The 22,530-nt window shown below is 49.5% G+C and overlaps 1 protein-coding gene across 1 annotated transcript in view; it reads left to right on the top strand.

Moving 5' to 3' along the window:
* The window catches only part of ZCWPW2 (zinc finger CW-type and PWWP domain containing 2), a 778,017-nt gene that overhangs the window by 538,492 nt on the left and 216,995 nt on the right, over positions 1–22,530 (top strand). The window contains exon 9 of the mRNA XM_086939915.1: positions 2,778–2,836. Within this exon, the coding sequence (XP_086796041.1) occupies positions 2,778–2,836 (59 nt within the window). The remainder of the gene's footprint in view (positions 1–2,777; positions 2,837–22,530) is intronic.

The following is a 22,530-nucleotide window of genomic DNA, read 5'->3' as shown; positions in this document are numbered from 1 at the left end:
GCTTCTCCTGCCACCGAATATTTTCTCTGGCTCGTCACATTTGTTTCCCCTTATATTGTTACACTTCTCAATCACAGATTTCTCTTCTCTCATTTTCTTGCTCTGACGGACGCGCTCTCAGCTCTAATTTCATCTTCCACTCTGTCCCTTATATTTCTCTCTGAGAGTTCAGACTTCTTTATGTGTAGACGCCTCACTTTGCACTTGAGAATGAAACTATAAAATAAGGTTAGAATCCCATACCGGAGTAATATGTTGAATAACTCTAAGGGCTGCATCACCTCATGGATAGGCAGCACTCTAATATAACACTTCGTATAGATTTTAACAACATAATGCCATCTGAAAAATACAAATTGCAGCATTTATGCCCCTACATTCAAATATGCACTGGTTGGCGCTTTGTGTTCTTGGGTCCTCTGCAGTGTTTACGTTGGAGCTCGGGTCAAGGAACCTTTCTCCAGCACAAGTGCTGTCCCTAAATGGACTGCTGTAAAGCACATTTATAACAATTATAACATTTATAACATTGTTTTAATGAGCTCCTGGCATTCCCCCAAAAATTGAAAAAACGTTGCACCCCAGGAGAGACTGTATGTACAGACAATAAACTTTAGTTTAATGCCAAGTAGGTGTCTAAGTTTTGAGAACAAGAACAGAATCACTCACCTTCGTTCACCCTGGAAAAACACTTTGTCTTCCTTAGATGTGTTTATCTCAGCTTTCCACTACTGGTTCATTTTTATAAGTTCACCTAGCTTTTAGGGGAAAATATGCATATAGCAATTGAGCTTAGGAGTGGTGAGCAGGGCCGGCTTTAGGGCAGTGAAAGTGGTGCGGCCGCACTCGGTGCTTATCTAGAGAGGGGCACTGTACTCAGGAGGGGCGCTGTGCTTGGCAGCTACTTACGAATTAAAAACGCCTGCTGCAGAGATCCTTGTGTATCTTGCTTCCAGGCAGCAATAAGAATGTCAAGATAACTCTTGTGATTAATGTTCCTGCTAGAGAGAAAGAGATTGGAGTTTTGTATAGTCAGTGGCAATTTTGAATTGCAATAAAGTAGCACAGTATGCTTGTCGCAAAGAACAGATCTATATTTTATTGGGCTAGGTGAGTGGATTAGTAAAGCCAGCCTATAACAGTGCTTTAAAACAAATTAAATGTATGTGAGAGAGGGGCTATGGAGAGATGAGGGGTACTTTTGCCATATGTTAGTGAGGGCATCGGAAGAGGAGATCATTGGAGGAGGGACCCCAAAAAAGACTGTAGCACCGGGCACCACCAGAGCTAAAGCCGGCCCTGGTGGTAAGTGACGAAATGAAAGCATTGCATGTGCCGAAAGTGCTTGCCCTGCCTTCTCGACCCTTCCTCTAAGGTGTCTTGATTATGAACTGCTCTGACATTGGATGGTTGATGCTGCGCCACTCACTTATAAATTATCACAACTCCAGACGAGCAGCCAGAGCACCATCACGATACAGCCTCTCAGAAATCATCTACAAATTAAACCACTGATCATCTCTGATGCCTATCTGCAGCCGGCCCGTTTTTTTCTACCTTCTCTTCCAGTTTCTTTCTCTCTAGAGAGTGGAAATAGAGAGGTTGGTGCGGGGCAGATACGAGGAAAACACATATCTGAGGAGCCAACCAGTGAAATAAATGCAGTCTACACAGGCAAGATGCCCCCCTCCTCGCTCCTGAACCTCGATGCCACTACTAGTACACTGGCTGCACCACTGATAGCTCTGCCCCTGATTTTGTACCTTCCAATGCGTTCCAGCAGAGTCCTGCAACTGGAACTGCAAACCTTCTCCTGCCCCAGCCAGCTCTTTTTGTTCTTTGAACTTTTATATAGCCCGAACTTAACGAACCTGGTTCCCCAGATTTGAGGTCGACCGATCTAGCCCTTAGGCCACATCCTCATACTCTCTTATTTTTTTGTGGTTAATCATTGATTTTGTGTCCGGATGGCCTAACTATCCTTGATAAATGGTTTTCAGGCTGGGTTCCAATCTGTGGTGTACTATGTTTTTCCAGTAACTTGTATTGTCATCTTCAGAAGAATGCAACAGCATTCTTAAATTTACTGATCTTTCAAGCAGGCATTTGTCAGTTTTACTTGCAGGAGAGTGTCTCTGGCGGCGTGCCACCCGTTTTGGTATTTTGAATATCGTGTAATGTTCAGTGTTCGCCCGTTTCTTTACATCCATGAGCAATACTTCTGTGGAGAGGGCTTCTGAAGCTGTCTACGCCGTGGCCATTCTTCTTTTTGCTAGCATAAAGGCCACGTAAATATATTTGCTTATGTTTTTTCATTATTTCACCTGACTATATGTCAACATGCAAGCAGGACGAAAATCACAATAATGTAAAGGCTATTAACAGAGTACACATGCCTTTTGTCCCTTTGCTATCAGTTGTTTGGATGATGAATAAATAAAAAACACAACACATTTCTTTTGCAAACCGCAGCGAAGGGTCTCTGTATTCCTTAAAACCACTGTCCAGATTGATATACACATTAATGTAGAACAGCAGCAAGTGCGAGATGCTGTGATAGGAGGAGAAAAAGAATGGAGGATGGAAGTACAAAGAAAAACAGAGGAATGATAACCCAAGTTCATGAAAGCTTTTTAACCATCTTGTGCTGCCAAACAGCTTCCTCCTTCCTGTGGGGAATGCTCTCTCTAGGGGTCCCCACCCCCATCCTTGTTCCGGCCGGGCACTGACTGAAGAGAAACAATGTAACTTGTTACCTTGTTTCTCTTCTGTCCTAGGTCACCAGTGCAAGGAGCTCAGAGCAGGCTGCAGACTGCAGCAGCTTTAGAGCAAGAGAGTGGGACACACAGCTCTCTGCAGATGAGCTGAGGGGGGCCCGTTACCTACTGATGCCTGGGGGCCACCCCCCACCACGGGGGCTGTGGGGGTGTTTGTTACACCCCTGATGTAGTGGTAGAGGCACTCTTGTGGTTTGACACCCTATGATGACCTTTGACTACCATTATTTTAACTGACTTTAGTGTGTTATTTCATCCTAGCCTGGATGTACGATGGTCCTGCATATGCCTTGCTTCTCTTTCTTGTAATCTTGCTGTATTTCAGTGGGAGCTGTCACGGAGTAGACAGCCTTGCCAAGAATAGAACGTGTGGGTTGTGTATTTGAAAGCATGAAAGGGAGAGAGAGTTGTGGAATGTACTTTTTTGGTCCCGAAGTGCAGTGTTGTGAGCAGTGATGCACACATGTGCTCGGTGTTGTAGATTAGGAGATGAAGTATGTGAAAATATAAGTAGTTGTGCATAGTTGAGCATTGTGTTGTACATTGATGAGAATTATGAAGTTCTTACTATGGACTTTTTTCTTGGCTTTGCCTTGCATCAGCTTTTCTGCGTGCACAGCAGCGCTTGCAAGTTGCTTGGGTTATTCACGTTCAAGGTCTTTTTGTTTTCGTGAGGGATTGTTTATGTACTCTGTAAGGCTGTGTGAGCTCCGTCAAGATAGAGGCTGGAACATGCGAGATTTGGAGAAGGGGACGTGAGAACTCCTTCCTGCCATGGGAATGCTTGCTTGAAACCTGGGCAGTTCTGGTAAGATTCCTTTGGCCCGGGGGGAAGTCTTTCTCAAACCTTCTAGTGTGTTTTAAGCTGATTGTTGCTGACTCAGAAACCAGAATTTTGGAATCCGAAAGAGGACGGAAGCGTCTATTTCAGGACAACCTGGTTTCTGAGCTCTGAACCCCGGCTGTGAATCCCCCGTCAGAAGTGGGCTAAGATGCAGTGTTTTTGCACCAGGTGAAGTGTTGAGTTTTAATTAACCCTTTCAAATTGCACGTAGCACAGTGCAAAAACGCATAGCTCGCGGTCCTCAACTTCAAGTTGGCGACCAGGAGCAAGGAAAGTCTCCATCCCGGCGAGACTTTTTCCTCATTCGCAATCAGCAACATCAAGTTGCCGATCGTGAGCTTGGAAAATAAACCTCCCGGCGAGATTCTCAACGTGGGGAGGTCAGGTTTCTCATTGCGAGGGGTCGTGTATGCTTGCGACCGCTCGAGATGAAAAACTACCAGTCCGCGTTGAGAAAGCTGCCGCGCGAGTACAAATCTACTTGAGCAGCAGAAAACTACTGCTTGCACTGTGCAAGATGCCATTTGCAATGATTGCTTAGTTCGGACAAGCATCCGGCACTGTGCAATCAGTGCGAACAGCATGTTCCCTATCGCACTACGCAGTTCGCACTTCGCTTAGCTACTACTCGAACTACGCCCAGGGTTAATTTTGATTATTAACATTGTGATGTGAGCCAGTGGCTGTGATCATTTGATGTGTTGTCTTTGTGATGTGTGAGTGAGTGTGCTTTCTTTGTGATGTGAGAGCATTGTGTAAAATAAAACCCCAAGCCTTATTCTAAGAGAGAGAGTCCTTGCATTTTGTAAAATAAAACCCTTTACTAAAGGTGCTGTGTTAAAATCTTTGCTGCGCCGGATGCTGGGCTACCGTGTGGAAGATTCTGTATTATCTGATAGACGCAAGAAAAACATACATGCACATAGGTTGCTAGAGGTATTTTTCTGGAGTGGCTGGTGGACCAGTTTCAAATGGATCAAATGGAACTGTAATGGACCTTGCTGGTGACCTCTATCGAAATGTGTCCTGAGCACTCAGTCATGTACTTGATGTCCTGCTATTCTTAGGCATAAGTTGATAAGTGGAGCTGCCCCAGAAAGTCGTATAAGTTGGGACTTCAAAAAAATCCAACTTTCAAGACCATTGCAGCTTCAGCGGGACTGCATGGACATCATTTGCTTTACCCCACAGGTCCTCCATAGTCTTGTGAAGCTTCCTGGCATGATTCCAGAACAGATCCATAGCCACACTCACTTCCAGTCTGCCAGTCAACTTCAAAGCAGCGGTACCAGCTATTTCCTTTGAGTTCTGCCAACACTCTTCAAGCTTTTTTTTTCTAAAGTTTTTTAGCATCTCAAGAGTACAACATACAGCATACAGCTGCATAAAACATATGCCTACCATTTCCACAGTACATTGTAAATCTGTACATTATAGAGGCACAGTTAGTCAATTCGTAGCATATACAGGCTTTGCTAAATTGCAAAGAAAACACCCAACTCTCCCCCCACCCCATCCCATCTACCATGTTGTACCAACACTGCAAAGCCTTCTCCTCAAGACAGTTCCGTCCATGCATGCGTGTTTCATTAGATAGAGTGTATGGTGAGTAGTATCTTAATGCCAATACAGTATAGCACACAGAGCTTACAATGTAGAATGACTGTAATCTGTGAATAGTGTTCACAGCGACCTATGTGTCAAGCCGCTCCCCCCCAAGCAGGTCAGGGTGTGCAAGCATGTATGTTGTCAAGGGGCTCCAGAAGTCCTGCGGGCGGGAAGCCTCAGGTAGCTCCTCCCCGTAAGCCAGCAACTGGTCCCTACAGTATGACAGATCAGTAAGCCACAATTTGACCGTGGGAGCCGAGCGTGCTTACCAACTCTTTGCCACAGCACGTTTTGCCAGCAAAGTGGCAATCGCCACGAGGCGGCGGTTAGCGGGCTTTAGACCATTGACATAGCCTAGAAGACACAATTCAGGGGTACACTCAACTCGCTCCAGTACCACTTCCGATAATATGCGAGCTACCGCAGTCCAGACCGGATATTTTGTTCTATTTCTGAGTGATGGTGACTTTGGTCTACTACCATCCTAGTATAGTGGTTAGATCCCTATTTTTAGCCTATTTGAAGGGCTTGCCTATTTGCTTTGGCATGATTCTATGTCTCTTTTGCCTCTTTTCGGTCCTAGAGGCCTAAACTAGAGGGTAGCCATCTTTCCTTTGCAGTATTTATCTTTTTGCAGTGTTTGCCTATTGGCTTTGGCGTGATTATATGTCTCCTTTGCCTCTTTTCGGGCCTAAAGGCCTAAACTAGAGAGCAGCCATCTTGTCTTCCTGCCTCAGTTGTCTGAGGCGCTTGTAGGTCAGAAGTGATGTTTAGAGTTGAGCCTGTTATTCACTAGTAAGAAACCGGTAAGGACCGGCCCTTATCGAAGGAATGTGCTTACTTCCCCGGGCTCTAGACGCAACTACAGTTGGCCACTGTGGGAGCGCAGGGAGTGCGGGGCCTGGTACAGGAATTCGGTGGGAGGCAGGATGCTTGCTGGAAATTTCCATGAGCAGAGAGCCTCCCATATTATCAGAGAACAGAAGAGCAGAGAAGTCAGATGGTTTTTGGAACTGAAGAAGTCAGATGATTTTGGGAATTGAAGAAGTCGGTTGGATCAGTTTGGTCAGATGGAGTCAGTTGGTTTGCAGAGCTGGAGCTGAGAGCTGGAGCTGTGACAGCTGATCTGTGGAGCAGTTATCAGGCAGATGGAAGAGTTGGAATTGTTAGCAGACGATGAAGTTACATTTGGAGTGCAGTTGGAGTCAGTGAAATACAGACGCCAGGAGAAACACCAGAAGTTGAACCAGTGGAATGAAGCTAGTACGTTGGTGATGGTAAAGGGGAGAAAGTCCTGATTCCACCAGAGAGAGGAACAGACAGTTGGACCCTTCTTAACAGGGTGAGGTATTCTTAGCTAGTTTGCACTATATATGACTTGCTCCTGGGAAGACTGGAGCCCTTTGGGATCAGAGGCCTGGCCTTTAAATGGCTGCAATCCTTCCTTTTGGGAAGGACACAGAGGGTACAACTGGGGGACCTGATTTCAGAGGTGGGGTCCTTAGAGTGCGGGGTACCACAGGGCTCCGCACTGTCCCCACTTCTGTTCAATCTCTACCTACAACCTCTGATTGCATCCTTGGCCGATATGGGCTGCAGAGTCTTTAATTATGCTGACGACACTCAGCTTGTGCTGAGTGTCGATAATACAGGGGCAGCACAAATTCAAGCCCAAAACATCTTGAGGTATACCGTAAGATGGATGACGGAAAACCTGTTAAAGATCAATCCGGATAAGACCGAGGTATTGGTAATTCCATCTACCACCTCACCCTGGAGTGATCTGTACTGACCTGCAGAGCTAGGACTAGCCCCAAAGCCAAGTGTGAACGTAAAGAGCTTGGGGATTAAACTAAACTAGACTGTGATCTGTCAATGTGCAGCCAAATATCTTCTGTTGTCGGAAGCTGCACGAATATCATCAGGCAACTGAGAAAGTTAGCCCCCTTTCTCTCTTAATCCATGATGCGCTCAATTGTAGCAGCAACCGTCATCTCACGGATTGACTATGGGAATGCCCTTTATTTGGGCCTCCCAAAAATGCTGACTAACAGAGTACAGGTCATGATGAACGACGCCGCACGATTGATCTTTGGATTACCCAGAAGAACGAAGGCCTCCACTCTACTACAAAATCTTCATTGGCTCCCTGTTAAAGAGAGGGTTGAATTTAAGAGTTTATGTATAGCTCACAAGGCGATTTACGGCCATGCTCCTGTCTACATTAAAGACCGCCTAGAGGTATATAACCCAAAGAGAACACTTAGATCATCGGATTCCCAGTTGCTGGTCTGCCCCGGCTACAAATTAGTAGCCAAGGGAGGGAGAGCCTTCTCCGTTTTGGCCCCCCAGCTATGGAATAAGCTGCCTGAGGGGCTACGCAGGGAAATGAATCTTTTGCGGTTCAGAAAATCATTGAAAACACTGCTGTTTGGTAAAGCCCTGAGCGCAATGTAAACTGGTAGCTGTGTCTCTTTGAGGTGTTGAGCCACGTTATTGTAATAATATCGATTTCCAAGCGCTTAGAGACCTGCAGGTGATTGGGCGCTTTACAAATCCAAATTAACAATAACAATATAATCATTCATCCCCTTTTGTTTTCTAGGTTATATTTAGGTTCCTGTTTGCATCAATAATTCCCTACTGTATTATTGCAATGTTTTCTTTGTCTTGTTCTCTTTCTAATAAAGACCCCAATACCTGCCTGTACATCATGATTAATCACTTTTCTTTCAGCCATGTGTGAATTGTTATTTTAGTAATAAAGCTTCCTTCTTGTCATTCTAATAAAGAGACCCCAATGTGCATTAGTATCATTTGTATGTTTTCCTTTGGGAGGGAGTAAGTGGGCTTTTCATAGCCAGGTGCTGACGTACAGAAGGCTGGTGATCCCCTTCTTACAGGTAACTGAAGACAGTGAAGTGTACTGCTTCTGATCAGAGAATAACTGCAAATGCATTAGTCAGATCTGTGTATCTTTTAGGTGTGTATGTGTGCATTCTCATGATTAATTATTTTCCCTTTCATCTATATTGCTATTCCTCCTTGTCATCCTATTAGTGTGTAAAGAGGCCCCAATACGTAGTAATTGCACTTGAGAGTTGTTTACTAAGACAGAATTAACCTTTCTTTTAAGCCAGGTGCTGTCGTATAGAAGGATGGGCAATTCCCTTCTTACAGGTAACTGAGAAATGGAAGACAGGGTAGTTTTGAAAGGAAATAACTTCCAGTGAATATTAGGTACTTAGGAACTTCCCAATAGAGAGAGAGACAGCAGAAGGTATTAATAGGACAGTGAGATCGCTCAAGATAGGGCGTTAATGACAGCACCAATTGTGATTGGTGTGTAGTGAGATCGCTCAAGATAGGGCGTTAATGAGAGCACCACTTCTGATTGGTGTGTAATGAGATCGCTCAAGATAGGGCCTTAATGAGAACACCAATTGTGGTTGGTGTGGTAGAGTGAGCTGATATCCAATATGAGAAGGAGGGTAGAATAGCCTGGGCCAGATTGTCGCGGGGCTATAAGATAAGATCATAGGATGAGACATGGAATTCCGTAGTTATTAGCGACTATTCTTAGTAATCCCTAAGATCTAGCAGTGTTTTTGATGATATAAGCTTGTATATTGCGAGTTCCCCATTCCCGGGTAAGTACTCAGGAACCATTGTAAATAGGGTCCGGGAAGGGATGGTGCTACGTTTTGGCCGGGTTGGTTGTATCTAGGTGAATGGGTAATTCTTGGTCCGAGAATCCGGTCATTACACCTTCCCACACCGCCGAGCCACGTGGAGAAAATCCGCATCCTCACCTCCACATCTCGCACACCGTGCAGACTCAAGCATACCATATCTATAGAGTTGTAGTGGGGTATAATATATTTGATGGAGGAACTTAAAGTGGATAATCCTGAGATTACAATTGGCAGTCAAACGCCCTGTGAGTTGACAACAAGCCAACCATGTTTCCATCGGGAGTGGGGTGCCCAGTGTCGTTTGCAAAAACCACAGTTGAAGGACAGAATGCAGAACAATGTCAACGTTTGCCATCGTTGATGCGACGGATGTTCTTCAAACTCCGTTTCTCTTTGAGATGCATGGTAGAGGCGAGTTATGAGCCCCTTACGACTCATACCCGTCAGCAAAACCTGCAAGGCCCTGAGGATTACAGGTTCCTCCGGGAAGTTCGGGTAAACCTCCAGTATTGCCTGCCGAATGCGGATATACATAAATCTGAACATAAAGGGTCGTTTGACACCCTGTTGGGCTACCTCCAAAGTTTTGAAACGACCTCCAGCGTACAGATCACCCATTCTAACTATACCGGCAGCCGAGAACTCCTTCAAGGCAGTGGGCTCCCTTGCAGCCGAGATTCCCGGAGGAGAAGCCAAAGGCAGGAGAGGAGCATAGAGATATGAGAGCGGAACCCTAGCAGCTAGGGTCTTCCACGCCCAGGACGTACACCTGGCACGGCTAATTTCCTGGCGAGGCCCACCCGACCAGCCCGACAGAGTCATAGCGTGCACCGGGATAGGGGGAACCACGTCCGTTTCAATCGCCACATGCGGCTGGAAGCGCTTTGGGAAATGCCAGTAATGCGCAAAGTGCGCCTGTGCACAAAGGTAATACAAGCGGATATCCGGGGCTTCAAAGCCTCCTCTGTCGAACTGTTGCACTAAGACAGTGGTCTCCAAACTGGTCCTGGAGGGTCGGATCCATGCCAGATTTTTAAAATAACTACATGTATCTCAATGGGGATATCCAAAAAATCTGGCGTGGATCCGGCCCTCCAGGACTGGTTTGGAGACCCCTGCACTAAGAGGTCGCAGCAGCATTGTGCTTGCTTGCCTCCCCATATAAATGTAAGTAGAGCTGACTGCAGCATCTGAAAGAAAGCTAGATTCACCCTGATGGGGAAATTGATGAAAAAATACAGTAGTTTAGGCAGGAAAACCATCTTAACAACCGCAATCCTATCTGCCAGTGACAAGAGAGGACGTGCCCAGCTCTCAGTTTGTTCCACTATGTGCATAACGGCGCGGCCATGGTTCTCTGCGACCACCACTGCAGGGTCTCTATGGATCAGTACCCCAAGATACTTTACTGGTTCTGTCGCCCTTATCAGGGGGAAGTCCATGTCTGCCTCCTTCATGCGCTCCGTTAGAGGAAAAACCACGGATTTGGACCAGTTTATGCCCAAACCCGAAAATCTTTCAAATTAGATATATTCCCTCAGAAGCGGAGATAGATAGGTGGAGGGCTCCCGGACGTACAGAAGCATGTCATCCGCATACAGTGACACGATCAAGGGGTGCTGCCGGAATATCAAAGCCGCAGCCGAATGCTTTTGACGAAGTTTGCACGCTAGGGGCTCTATTATCAAGGAGAAGAGTATCGGTGATAGGGGTCAGCCCTGTCGGGTGCCTCTTCCAATCGGAAATAAGGGCGAGACCCTGCCATTAACCCTAACCCTGGCAACAGGACCACTATAAAAAACCTGAATCCACTGGAGAAAGAAGGGGGGAAATCCCATTTGGGTCAGGATCGTAAACATGTAGGCCCAATGCACAGAATCAAAGGCCTTAGCTGCGTCGAGCAACACAGCCACGGCCTGGAAGTCAGGTTCAAAATAGTGCAATGTGGAGAATAGTGTAAGTAAGTTATGAGTAGTGGACCTCTCCATCATGAAGCCAGACTGGTCCGGCAGGACCAGAAGGGGAACCAGGGGCTGTAGCCTAGTGGCAATCATTTTTGCTAAAATGTTGGTGTCAATGTTGATGATGGACAGTGGTCTGTACGATCCGCATTGATTAGGGGGTTTGTCTGGTTTCAGTAGTGTGACCAGTAAGGCCTCGCGCAGTGATGGTGGAAGATGCCCATTGTCATATGCCTCCGCAAATACCTCCAGCAACCAGGAAGCCAGAAGGGTTGCATACGTTTTATAAAATTCACTAGGCAGCCCATCCGGTCCGGCAGCCTTGCAGGTAGGTAGGGCCATTATAGCGTCGCACACATCTTCCTCCCCGAACGGTTGCACCAAATATTCACGATGCGCATTAGACACCCAACCCAGTGCCACATCATCCAGGTAAGCATGTGCTGCATCATCAGAAGGAGACTCCCGGGCAACATAGAGATCAGTGTAGAACTGCAAGACAACCTCACACAGGTTGTCTGCTGAGTGGCGTGACTCTCCTGCATCATCAATGAGCTCATGGATGGGTTCCTGGCTTCGGGGCTCTCTCAGCTTCTGAGCGAGGGAACAGCTCGGCCGTCCACCTTCCCCATAATATCTTGACAAGCTGATGCCGAGAGCAGTGCCGCAATTCCTGGTCTACAGTGTCATTATTCTCCGAAATAAGTTCTCGAATTTGAGCAAGCTTATCCGCAGACGCGTCTGCGTCAAAGGCTCGCTCCAGCTCTCTGATCTCCATAGCTAGCTTCCGTATCCGGCATCTAATATCCCGCAGCACGCCCGCCTGGGCCCCTATGCAAGCACCCCTTATGGTGACCTTAAAGACCTCCCACAAGGCTCCGGCACCATCCACCGAGCCTTCATTCTCCGTAAAGTAATGCCCGATCGCTTCTTCTATGGTGTGTTTGAACACCGGATCCTTCAATTCAGACGGCTGAAGGCGCCAGGCAAAAGGCGGGCCCCACAATCCGGCAATGTCAATTCCAGAAGCACAGGAGAATGATCGGAGAGCGTCCTGGCCACATGGCACACACTCTGAACCTAAGGATACACTCCCTCTGAAATCAACCAATAGTCAATGCGGGACCACGATCCATGCCCCGAAGACACACAAGAACTTTCGCGCGCCTCTGGATGACGCAGTCGCCACACATCTTGCACATGTCCAGCATCTATCAGACCACACAACAATTCGGATGCATTTTTCGGTCGGGCGTCACTCACTCCCTGTCTATCCTTAATCACATCCAAACACACATTGAAGTCGCCACCCCAAATAATTTCAGCTCAGGGAAACCACTGAATCCTACGCCACACGTCAGATAAAAAAAACGGGTCATCCACATTCGGCCCATAAATTTTCACTAACAGCACACTCTTGCTTCCCAGTCTGCCATGAATTATCACACATCGTCCACAGTCATCCGATTCAGACTGTATTTCAGTGAAGGAAACCCCCTTCTTCACTAATGTGAGTACACCTCAAGCAAACGAGGAATAGGAGGAGGAAGCTCGTACACCAGCCCACCGGGCGCCAACATTTTGTACTGAGGCAGAGGTCAAGTGTGTTTCTTGACGGAAAGCGACCTTCACACCCATTCTATCCAGTCCTGCCAGCACCATCCTGATCTTCTGCGGGGGGGGTCAGCCCGCGCACATTCCAAGTGGCAAATTTAAGGGAGCTACCCATTATCTGGTGGTAGGCGTAATAAGAGGCAGATAAGAGTACTAGTTTGACCCATTCCCAGAGCGCAACAGACGTCCCTGATCCGAACTGCACACCTGGTAGCAATCAATCCACAATCACCCCCCCAAACTCGTCCCATCCCGCCCACCTCCCACTTCAGCACCCCAACTATGCCAAAGCCACCTCCAATCCCAACCTAGCCTTCCCCCCCAGCGCCCACAACCGAGAACAGAAGTCGGGGTACACCCATATGAAGGGGGCACAGATGTGCATTCCTCCCGCGTAGCAGGAGTTGACCGGGGATCATTTTAGCACATCCGGCACCTTGTTTCTAGGTGTCTTTAGATCACAGCTTCATGTCATACTTCAAGAGACCCATACTCTGTAATAAACAACGCAGGTCTAGACAGACATAAATCCCTCAGTAGCTTTTACATTCGGTTTTGTGTTGTGGAGTAGGTGATATGCAAAGGGTGGAACAGTCAGAGTCGCCTAAGGTTCACCAGTGACAGCAAATATATAACACTCCTGGCATCTATAGCATTTTCAGAGCCACTGTGTCTGTAACAGTCTACCACCCAGAAAACGGGAAACAGAACTACATATGGTACAGGTAACTAATGGAAACTTTCAAACATTTTGACGTGTACAGTGTCCCAAAGGTCTACCAGTCTCTAGTGCAGTTGTCATAGTTACACACCAGGAAGAACACTCAGTATCCTCTAGTTCCTCCCCTCCCGTTGCCTCCGCAGAGGCCCTCTTCCTCCGCTTCAACTTTTTTGCATAATCCATAGCAGCCTTAGGTGAAGAAAAAATCTTATTATCCGAAGCTGCGCCAATACGCAGGCGGGCACGGTACACCATTGCAAACGAGACCTCCTCCGAGCGCAGAAGCTGTTTCACAGTGGCGAACTCCCTGCGCGCAGCCTGCACTGCATCAGTAAAATCAGGAAAAAAGGCAAGAGAGTTCCCCTGATGTTCTATGGCTCCCTTCTCTCGCGCCAATCGCAAAATCGTGTCCCTGTCTCTATAGTTTAAAATCCTAGCAATTATAGGACGAGGAGGTGCTCCTGGGACTGGGCGGGCAGCCAGCGAAGGGTGGACGCGCTCTACAATAAACATAGGGGAGAGATGTTCCGTGCCAAAGAGGTCTGTGATGAGGCATTCCATATAGGTCTCCATTTTCCCCAGATTTGTGGATTCCGGCAGTCCCGTAACGCGGATGCTATTGCGCCGGGACCACGCCTCCAAATCCTTGTTCTTAGCTTGTATGAGCGAGAGGACCTTCTCCATATTTAGGGTCTTGTCTGTAACTGTGGACAGACCATCTTCTGTGGCAGAGACCCTCTGCTCCACCTCACCCATGCGCGCGTTTTGTTTTTCCAACTGCGAAGACATGTGATCCAGTCTGTGGTTGACCGCCGTCATAGCGCCCTTTATGGATTGTAAGGTCCGCTGCATGGCAGCTAGTGTAGCCTCAAGGGAGGAGGGCCCATCCAACACCGCATCCACCTCATAGTCCGAATGGGCTGATGAAAAGGCACTCCCACCATCACATTGTGTCTCCGAGTCCACCATCTGATTGACTCTTTTGTCGCTTGGGAAAGATGGATACGGTCATCCCAACGACCTGTTGCCTGGTCCCACTGATCCTCCAGGGTCTGTTGCAGAGGACGCATTCTCAGCCTGGCGTGCGGGATGAGAAAAATGCAGGACGCCATGGAACCCAGCAGAGACGCCACCTGCCGCGCCGTTGGGGGTCGAGACTCTAGCAGAATCCCACATTTCAGGTTCATGGAAGAAAGTCTCTCCTCCGAAGGAAACGCTCTTCCCACGCTTGTGACCAGAACGGAGCCTAGGTAGTGGATGGATTGTGTAGGTCGCAGGACCGACTTCTCCAGGTTCACATGGAGGCCGAGCCCGTGAAGCTGTTGCAGGCACAGATACAGATCTTGCGCTACCCGCACCCGAGATGGACCCTTCAGGAGCCAGTCGTCCAGATATGGATAAACGAAGAGACCCTTCTTGTGAAGAAAAGCCGCCACCACTGCCATGCATTTGGTGAAGACTCGTGGTGCGGACTTGAGACCGAAGGGTAACACCTTGTACTGGTAGTGTTTGTTCCCCACGACAAACCTCAGGTACTTTCGATGTTGCTGTGCAATCGGGATGTGAAAGTACGCATCTTGTAGATCCACCGAACACATCCAATCTCCGGCTTGTAGATGAGGACATATTTGGTGAAGCGCCAACATGCGGAACTTTTCCTTGACGATAACCTTGTTTAGGCCTTGTTTAGGAGTCGTAGGTCGAGTATGGGTCTGAACTTGTCCTCCTGATCTTTTTTGGGGACAAGGAAATATCTGGAGCAAACTCCTTTGCCTCTTAGAGTGCGAGGAACTTCTTCTATCGCTCTTTTTTGCAGCAAGATTGCCACCTCTCGTCGGAGCAAGCTCAGTTGGTGAGGGCAAGAGCTCTTCGGAGGGATGCTCTTCGGAAGAGCACGGAAACGTATCCTGTATCCATTTCGCAGTATATTCAGCACCCACTGATCTCTTGTGATGCCGACCCACTCTGCCAGGTGTTGCGAAGCACTTCCTCCCACTGGAGTGGGCAACGGCGTCAGGGGAAGCCACAGTTCAGGCCTTCCCTCCTCTCGTGGTGTTGGAGGACTGCTGGTGGCCCCCTCTGCCCCTGCTGGGCTTACCACGAAACTGGGGTTTTCCCTGTGCTTTGTTCTGGGACCACTGAGGGGTTTGAACCCTCTGCTGGGCACCTCTCCCCCTGTTGGACTTGAAGCGGCGCTTGAATTCCTTTTTCTTCTCCAAGCCCACCGCCTTCATCGTGTCCAGCTCAGTCTTCATTCGGGTCATCTCCTCGTCCGCGTGTTCCCCGAAGAGAGCGGAACCCGAAAAGGGGAGATTCAGAATCCGATGTTGAGCATCCGGCTTTAGACCTGTGAGGCGCAACCAGGCCGATCTTCTGGCACAAACTCCATGGGAATAGGAATGAGCCGAAAGCACCGCCCCATCCGCGGCCGTGCTGATCATCTGGTTAGCCACCAGACACCCCTCCGTAACAGTTTCCTCAAAGTCCTGCTGGTCCTCTTTCGGCAGCTTGGCTTTGAATCTGTCCATCGAGTCCCACAAGGCTCTGTCATACCGACCCAGGAGCGCAGCCGCACTGGCGACCTTAAGAGTGGAAGCAGCAGAGTTGCAAACCTTCCGACCCCAGGAGTCTTGGGTCTTGCTGTCCTTATCTGGTGGGACTGAAGATGAACCAGCCACCGCATGTGTCTTTCTTGCCGCTGATAACAGAGTCCGCCGGGGGGTCAGACCTCACAAACACCGGGTCAGAAGCCGCCGGCTTGTACTTCTTGGTAATGCGCGCTGGAACTGCTCGGATTGCTGCTGGGGTTAGGAAAACTTCCTTGACAGGGTCCATAATCCCCCGAACCAAAGGCAGCAGAGGTCTGGAGATGGCCTTTTTGTGCAAGGTTTCGAAAATGACTGTCGTCGTCACTTGAGGGACAGACATCTCGATGTTCAGCTTAAGCGCCCCCCTCTGCAGAACGTCCAGGTACGTGCCAATATCATCCACTGGGGAGGACCTGGACGTTGGACTGTCCGTTAAAGTCGGTGAGTAGTCCCTCTTGGACGATCTGGTAGATGAAGTGGAGGAGGTAGACGGAGAGCGTCTATGTCGATGGTGAGAACTGCGTCTCCGCTCCCGCGACCTCCTGGAGCGCTCCTCCCGTCTAGGAGAGCGAGATCTGACCCGATCCCTTGCCCGTTGTTCTCTTCTAGGGGATCGGGACGCCCTGGGGGATCGGATCGGTGACCGCACAGGAGATCTGCCCCGGTTTCGACCTTCCAGTCTAGGATCCATTGCCGGGGATCTAGACCTTCCCCGATCATCCCGCCTAGCTTTCCTTGCAGGCGAACGGGACTTTCTCGGTGCCTTGGTGGGCAGCTTCGCAGGCGTTGAGCGCCTGGGAGGGCTACGCTTGTCCATCTCCTCCACCAGGTTCTGGAGGGGTGACCTGTGGTGTGGGCTGGCATACTCCTGCATCCGCTTGGTAGCCCCATCGTCTCGCCAATGGTCCAGGGATCTGTACCATCTAGGAGACAGTCTGATGCGCCCCGCCGAAGGATCTGGACGGCGTTCAGGAGTCCTGTGTATAGGGCTCCTGGATCTTGAATGCGCAGTAGAGGATCCCGAGGACCGATGAGATGAATGGTGAGAAGCTGATTCTGTCACCATTATCGTATCCGAGTGCCTCGACGTCGAGCGCTCACTTCTAGCAGCTGACCGCTTCCGAGGAGTCGGAGGGTCAAACAACCTCGACCTCGAATGTCCATGAGAGTGTTCGTAATCTCTCGACGTCGAGCGGCGATGAGCAACCGTCGACGGAGCTTCCTGCCTCGACGTCGAACGGTGGTGTCCGGTCGTCGACGGTGACCTCGGCCTCGACGTCGAGCGACGATGTCCTGTCGCCGACGCGTGCTTCTCCCTCGACGTCGAACGACAATGTCCTGACGTCGACGGAGCTTCCTGCCTCGACGTCGAGCGACGATGGCCAGTCGCCGACGTAGAGCCGTGTCTCGACGTCGAACGTCTGTGCGACAACGGCGGAGGGGTATTGGGCACCCTCGACGCCGAGCGCTGCTGCCGCACCGACGGAGACCGTGTCCTCGACGCCGATCGACAAGCCACCGTCGACGGCGGAGGAGTCACCCTTCTTGACGCCGGTCGTCGCCCGGTTGACGACGGCGAGGTGACGTCCCTCGACGCCGTTCGTCGCCTGGTTGACGACGGCGGAGGGGTAATGGATCTCGACGCCGGCCGTCGCCCGGTTGACGGCGGCGGAGTAACCTTCCTCGACGCCGATCGCCGCCCGGTTGACGATGGCGGCCTCGATGTCGTCGACGTACCTGGCCTTCCTCTTTACGGCGAGCCCGCCGTCGACGGCAGCTTCGAAGAGGAAAATTCCACCTGTGGATCTTTTCTCAGCGCCGAGCTCGACGCTGAAGTAGAAGGGTGTGAAGACTTCTTCTTTGAAGAGGAATGGGCCTTCTTGGAGCCCTTCTTCACTGGAGATCTCCCTCTCGAAGCTCTGTGAGCCAGGCCATAAATCTGAATCCTCTCCCTGTCCTTGAGAGTCCTTCCTGACAGGTGCTCACAATGAGGACAGGTCTCTGGATCATGGTCTTCAGGCAGGCAAACAATACAGACCTCGTGGCTGTCTGTCTTGGCCTTCTTGCTGTTACAAGAAGGACATTTATCAAAGAGAGAAGGCATTTTTTCAGAGGAAAATGCACTCAAAACTGCTCAAAAAAAGCAGTATCTTACTTGACTAGATCTAAGACGTCGAAGTAAGAGCAAAAGTTGTCAAAAAAAGCACTTTTTCTGTAAAAAACCAGAAAAAGTAGTGGAGCTGTGTAACCAGGGTCCTTCACTGAAGGAGCCGGAAAGAACAACTGACCTAACTGCCACTCCTGAGGCATGATGGGATACAGGGGGTAAAGGCACAGTGTCAGTTTTTTGCTATTTAGCTACAGGTTAGCTTGTCAGTCTTGTTAGACTGTGTGTTTGCAATGCAGCCTGGGAGCTTCCTATGCTTCCAGTGAGTGAATTTCTACTGTTTTCTGAGCATTAAAACAATTCTTAAACAAACTTTGGTGTTGTTTTCTCCTGTTTCTAATGCTTAGTTTTCATGTATGGTGGAAATTCTTCACAGCATATTTCAGCTCTAATGTGATTTGGCCGCTATTGCTTGTTTTTTATATATATATTTGTTATATATATATATGTGTATTTATATGTGGGGCACATATAATATAGTGTTTCCGGGGTCCCGCACATGGGCGGGAATATTCTAATGCTTATGACTTTGATGAGGATACCCCTGGAAGAGAACTAGGATTACAGGTAAGTAACTAATCCTTGTGTCCTATCAGATCAGCCCATTGTCCCAGATCGCAAAAAAACAAAAACGCCAGCCAATGCAGCAACAGGGGCTAGGTGAGAGCTAGATGGCTCTATTTGGACCAAACTTAACACAAGGACTTGGTCGGGGCGCTACTTTCAGGGTCTCACTGACTCATTCACCCACAGAAATGATGGTGGTAGCACTCACAGCACGGTAGCTCAAGTGGGAGTGAGGCATCTAGCAGAGCTGCCTGCCTCACACTGCTCGTGTAGGACAGTCCGCCCTACCGGCAGGCATCAGTAGGGTGTGTTGTAGCGCTATGGCGGCCCCCGTTGTAATCTCCCAGAGTTCACAATGTACAGGTCTGTCAAGAATACACCACCTCGGTTTCACCCAGAAAGGGAATAACGGGCAGCTGCCAGGAACCTCCTAAGCCAACGTTGGCACAACACACAATAGAGCCGTTTCGGGGGCTCCGCTGTCACCCCCGCCCCACTGAGGCCTTGAACAATTGCAGTGTCCAGTAGCAGAGAGGCCCAATGCACAGTGGGCCCGCCACCGCGTCAACACCCAGGTAAATAGAGAGTTCTGTAGCTATATTCACTGACCCACGTCTCAAACCCGGGTAAGTGCAGCAGGTAAGACAGGCGACAGAGGTCTCCACGTCCAACAGGGTCACCTCCAACAATAGGCCAGCAATGAGGGCCCCGCTGTCCCCCCTGTACAGCCAAGGTCTCAGTCTATACAGTTCAGCAGGTTCCAATGACAAGGAGGCCCAGATTCCAGTATGCCTGTCAAATTAACCTCTCCAGCTCACCGCAAGCCCCAGGCTCCGCCGGGCGACCACCTCCTTGCCCCCAACTGTCTCTGCCCCGCACCAGACCCAGCAAGTAAGGCGCGGCCTAGCACCCAGCCCGATCCCACCTCCGCGGCCCGGGCCGGGTACAGGCCCACCCACTCACCGCGTCCAGCACCGACGGGCAGTGCTGTCCAGGAGAGCTGGGGCCCCACTTCGCAGCTGCAGGGCTCCTCTCCGCCGATATCGCCACAGGTCACGGAGCTTAGGCGTAGCCCCACAGGGCCGAGCGGGCGCCGACACGCCTGTTCACCTGTCACCCTGCGGTATGATCCGCACCTCAGGTGCCGCCCTCGTCTGCACCAGGAAGGCCGCGCTTCCCACACCAGGCCGAGGCGACACAAGGCACGCCCCCACAGCCACCTCCGGAGGGCCACAGGATCTCCCCCAGGAAAGCCGCCTCTTCAGGATAGATAGCGGGAAGGCTCAAGGCACGCCTCCCGCTCCGAATCTGCAAATGTCCGCTGGGAGTGTCACCGGCACAGCACCACGAGACACCCGATGGGGCCTCGCCGTCAGCAGAGATGCCATCTGCAGCCCCGGTCTCTGCGGCTCATCAGCTTCCAGATGTCTCCATATGCAAGCCTCGCCACGAGGAAGCGTAGGGGTCCAATATCACCGTAGATGGCGGGTAGAGTAGCAGCGAGTCGACCCAGGCAGTGTAAAACTTAAGCAGGTAGGCACACCATGCATTTGATCACTGTAAAAGCGCAGGATGCAGCAGATATTTGGCGGATAAATTCCCGGTCACGCAGAGCCTCACAGCAATGCGGCCATCTTGCTGCGCGCCCTCTAGCGCTCCCCAAAACTCTTCAAGCTTCACTACTTCTGCAAGGGACTTGGAGATGGTGAATCCCAAAGACCAGCTATAGGTATGCACAACTTCCTGTTGTGCTTACAAAGTCTTTTGTATTCAAAGAAATCTTAAAACGGGGTTACAGCCCATCCTTACTTTCCATTTGTTCGTATGTTTATCACTCTGTTTTCCTTGCTTGCTGTTGGTTGGAGCATGCTATTTCCTGAACTGTTTGTATTTCTCTTTGGGTGTGTTTTTTATCAGTGTAGCCTGGACCAAGTACTTCCTTTGAATATATTCCTCCTCCTTTTAATGCACTACTCCCACAAAGACTCAAACCCAGTTCCCCAGCCTCAATGTCTTCCCCAGCGCCATTATTTTTACATTCCACCACTTGCCATTGTTACTTTAAAACCCACACTGCCCTCCTCCTGCTCTCTGTGGTTTTATTTTTAATCACCGCTGACACCTACCGGTATTATTTTTGATCCTCTTCCCTGCTACCCTTGTATCTCCCCCTCTTGTTGTTTTTTTCCTAGATTTTATTTAGCGCAAACACATTCCAAAAGCATTAGAATGATTTACATATGGACCAGTTACATTACACAGAATGCAGTATTTTTTTGGGGGGGCTTTAAGGGGCCGATTACAATGTCGGTTGGAAAGGCGCTGAGCAGCATTTGGTTTGTCCGAATCAGTGTCGGACGCCTTGTTTCTGACCGTCTCGGAAACATTTCCGACTAGCGACTGAATGGCATTCGGAGACATAGAGTTGGTCGGAGCCGACTTGTGTGTATCTATGGACCACATTGCCAACCGAGCAAATACGAAGTCTTATTTGTTCAGCCTTTCCGAATCGGTCTGTCCGACATGGATCGGCTATCGGAATCTGATTTTGGGGGCCCATAGCTGGCCCCCTTCCCCCGGAGGCCTTCGGTGAGACCCTTGGGGGTACCCATGGGTCCCCTCTTTCCAACCATGCACGGTGTGGCAGGCACCAATGGGTGCCCGCCACAGGATTGTCTGCAACCACCCCTTTTTTCAATGGGAGCCTGTGTTGTTGGTCGGCACACAGGCTTCCAGACACATCGCAATGGGTCGGACTCCCCTAATGCTTTCCAACAAATATCGTAATGAGGCCGTTAATGATTTGCTCAGAATCACCAGATGTTGAGCCAATGCCAGTTTCACAGGCGGCAGTTTGCCAGTGCTTGTGTTGGCGTTGTCTGACCAAAGATAGCATATGTTTCTCTTTTTTTTTTTTTACTTTTCATGTGAATTTGAACTCGCAGCACTTTGGATTAGAATGAGGGATTGAAGCAACCCTTTACTAGAACATGCATATATAAACACATCAGTTGTTAACGTTTATAAACACATTAGTTTACAGGTCTGCCTTTACTCCTGCATATATTAGTTCTGTGCTATTTATGAACATTTAAAACGAGCCATCTCTATTGTGTAGGAAAACCCTGCTGCTTTCACCTCAGTGGACCATCTGATCTGTGCCTCGCTATGCAGTGCTCTGGTCCTGGGCTTTTGTCTTTAATTTTACATATCCTTGTTTTCAGTGGGGGTTAAATTGAATCAATCTCGATCTGCCAAGACCACTACTCCCAGAATGTATTAGTGTGCTGCACTAACACCAGGAGTGTGGCACTGCATCATTTGGTTGCCAGATGCCTCAGTGCCGCAGTCCGGAGCTTTTGTTTTTAATTTGACAAATCCTTGTTTTCCGTTGTCAGTTAAATTGCATCAAGCTCGTTCCACCAGGACTACAACTCCCAGAATACATTAGCGTGTTGCACTTAGTCCATGAGTGTAGTACTGCCTCTTTATTATCATAGAATCTTCTGGTAACCTTTCATGCGGAGAGCAGGTATTAGGAGTGAAAAGGCTTATTGCTTCTTTTGAAACAGTTCAACTCGCCTGTACTCTAGGGGTGGGCGGAATTTGCGTAGTCTCGTTACGCAAAGTTCTGCGAAACAGTAAAAATCTCCGTGAGCTACGCAGAATTCTGCGAGCACGCGGAATTGCTTGTTCTGCCCGTTCGCGATGCGGTTTTCCTGTTCGGGGTTGCTGCTTGCGTGCTCGGGGGAAATATCTCACGAACGTGCCCATGCAGTCGCCAGTTGGCGCGGCCATCTTGTTTCACTTGTCCCGCTCGCGATGCGTGTTTCCTGTTCAGAACCGCGGATGTCCGATGGTGCATCCGTATGACGTGTTCGTGATCGCACACTCTTGCGGGATAGCGCTGCCGGCTACCAAAATCCCGTGGCGCACGCGAACGGATAAGAAAACTCATCAGCAAACGCAGGGATCCCGGTAAGTCACT

The sequence above is a fragment of the Lissotriton vulgaris genome, chromosome 10 (assembly GCF_964263255.1).
Source record: "Lissotriton vulgaris chromosome 10, aLisVul1.2, whole genome shotgun sequence".
In the NCBI taxonomy this organism is placed as follows: Eukaryota; Metazoa; Chordata; class Amphibia; order Caudata; family Salamandridae; genus Lissotriton; species Lissotriton vulgaris.
Note: the sequence above shows the minus strand (reverse complement) of the source record. Positions and strands in the feature narration are given on the sequence as shown.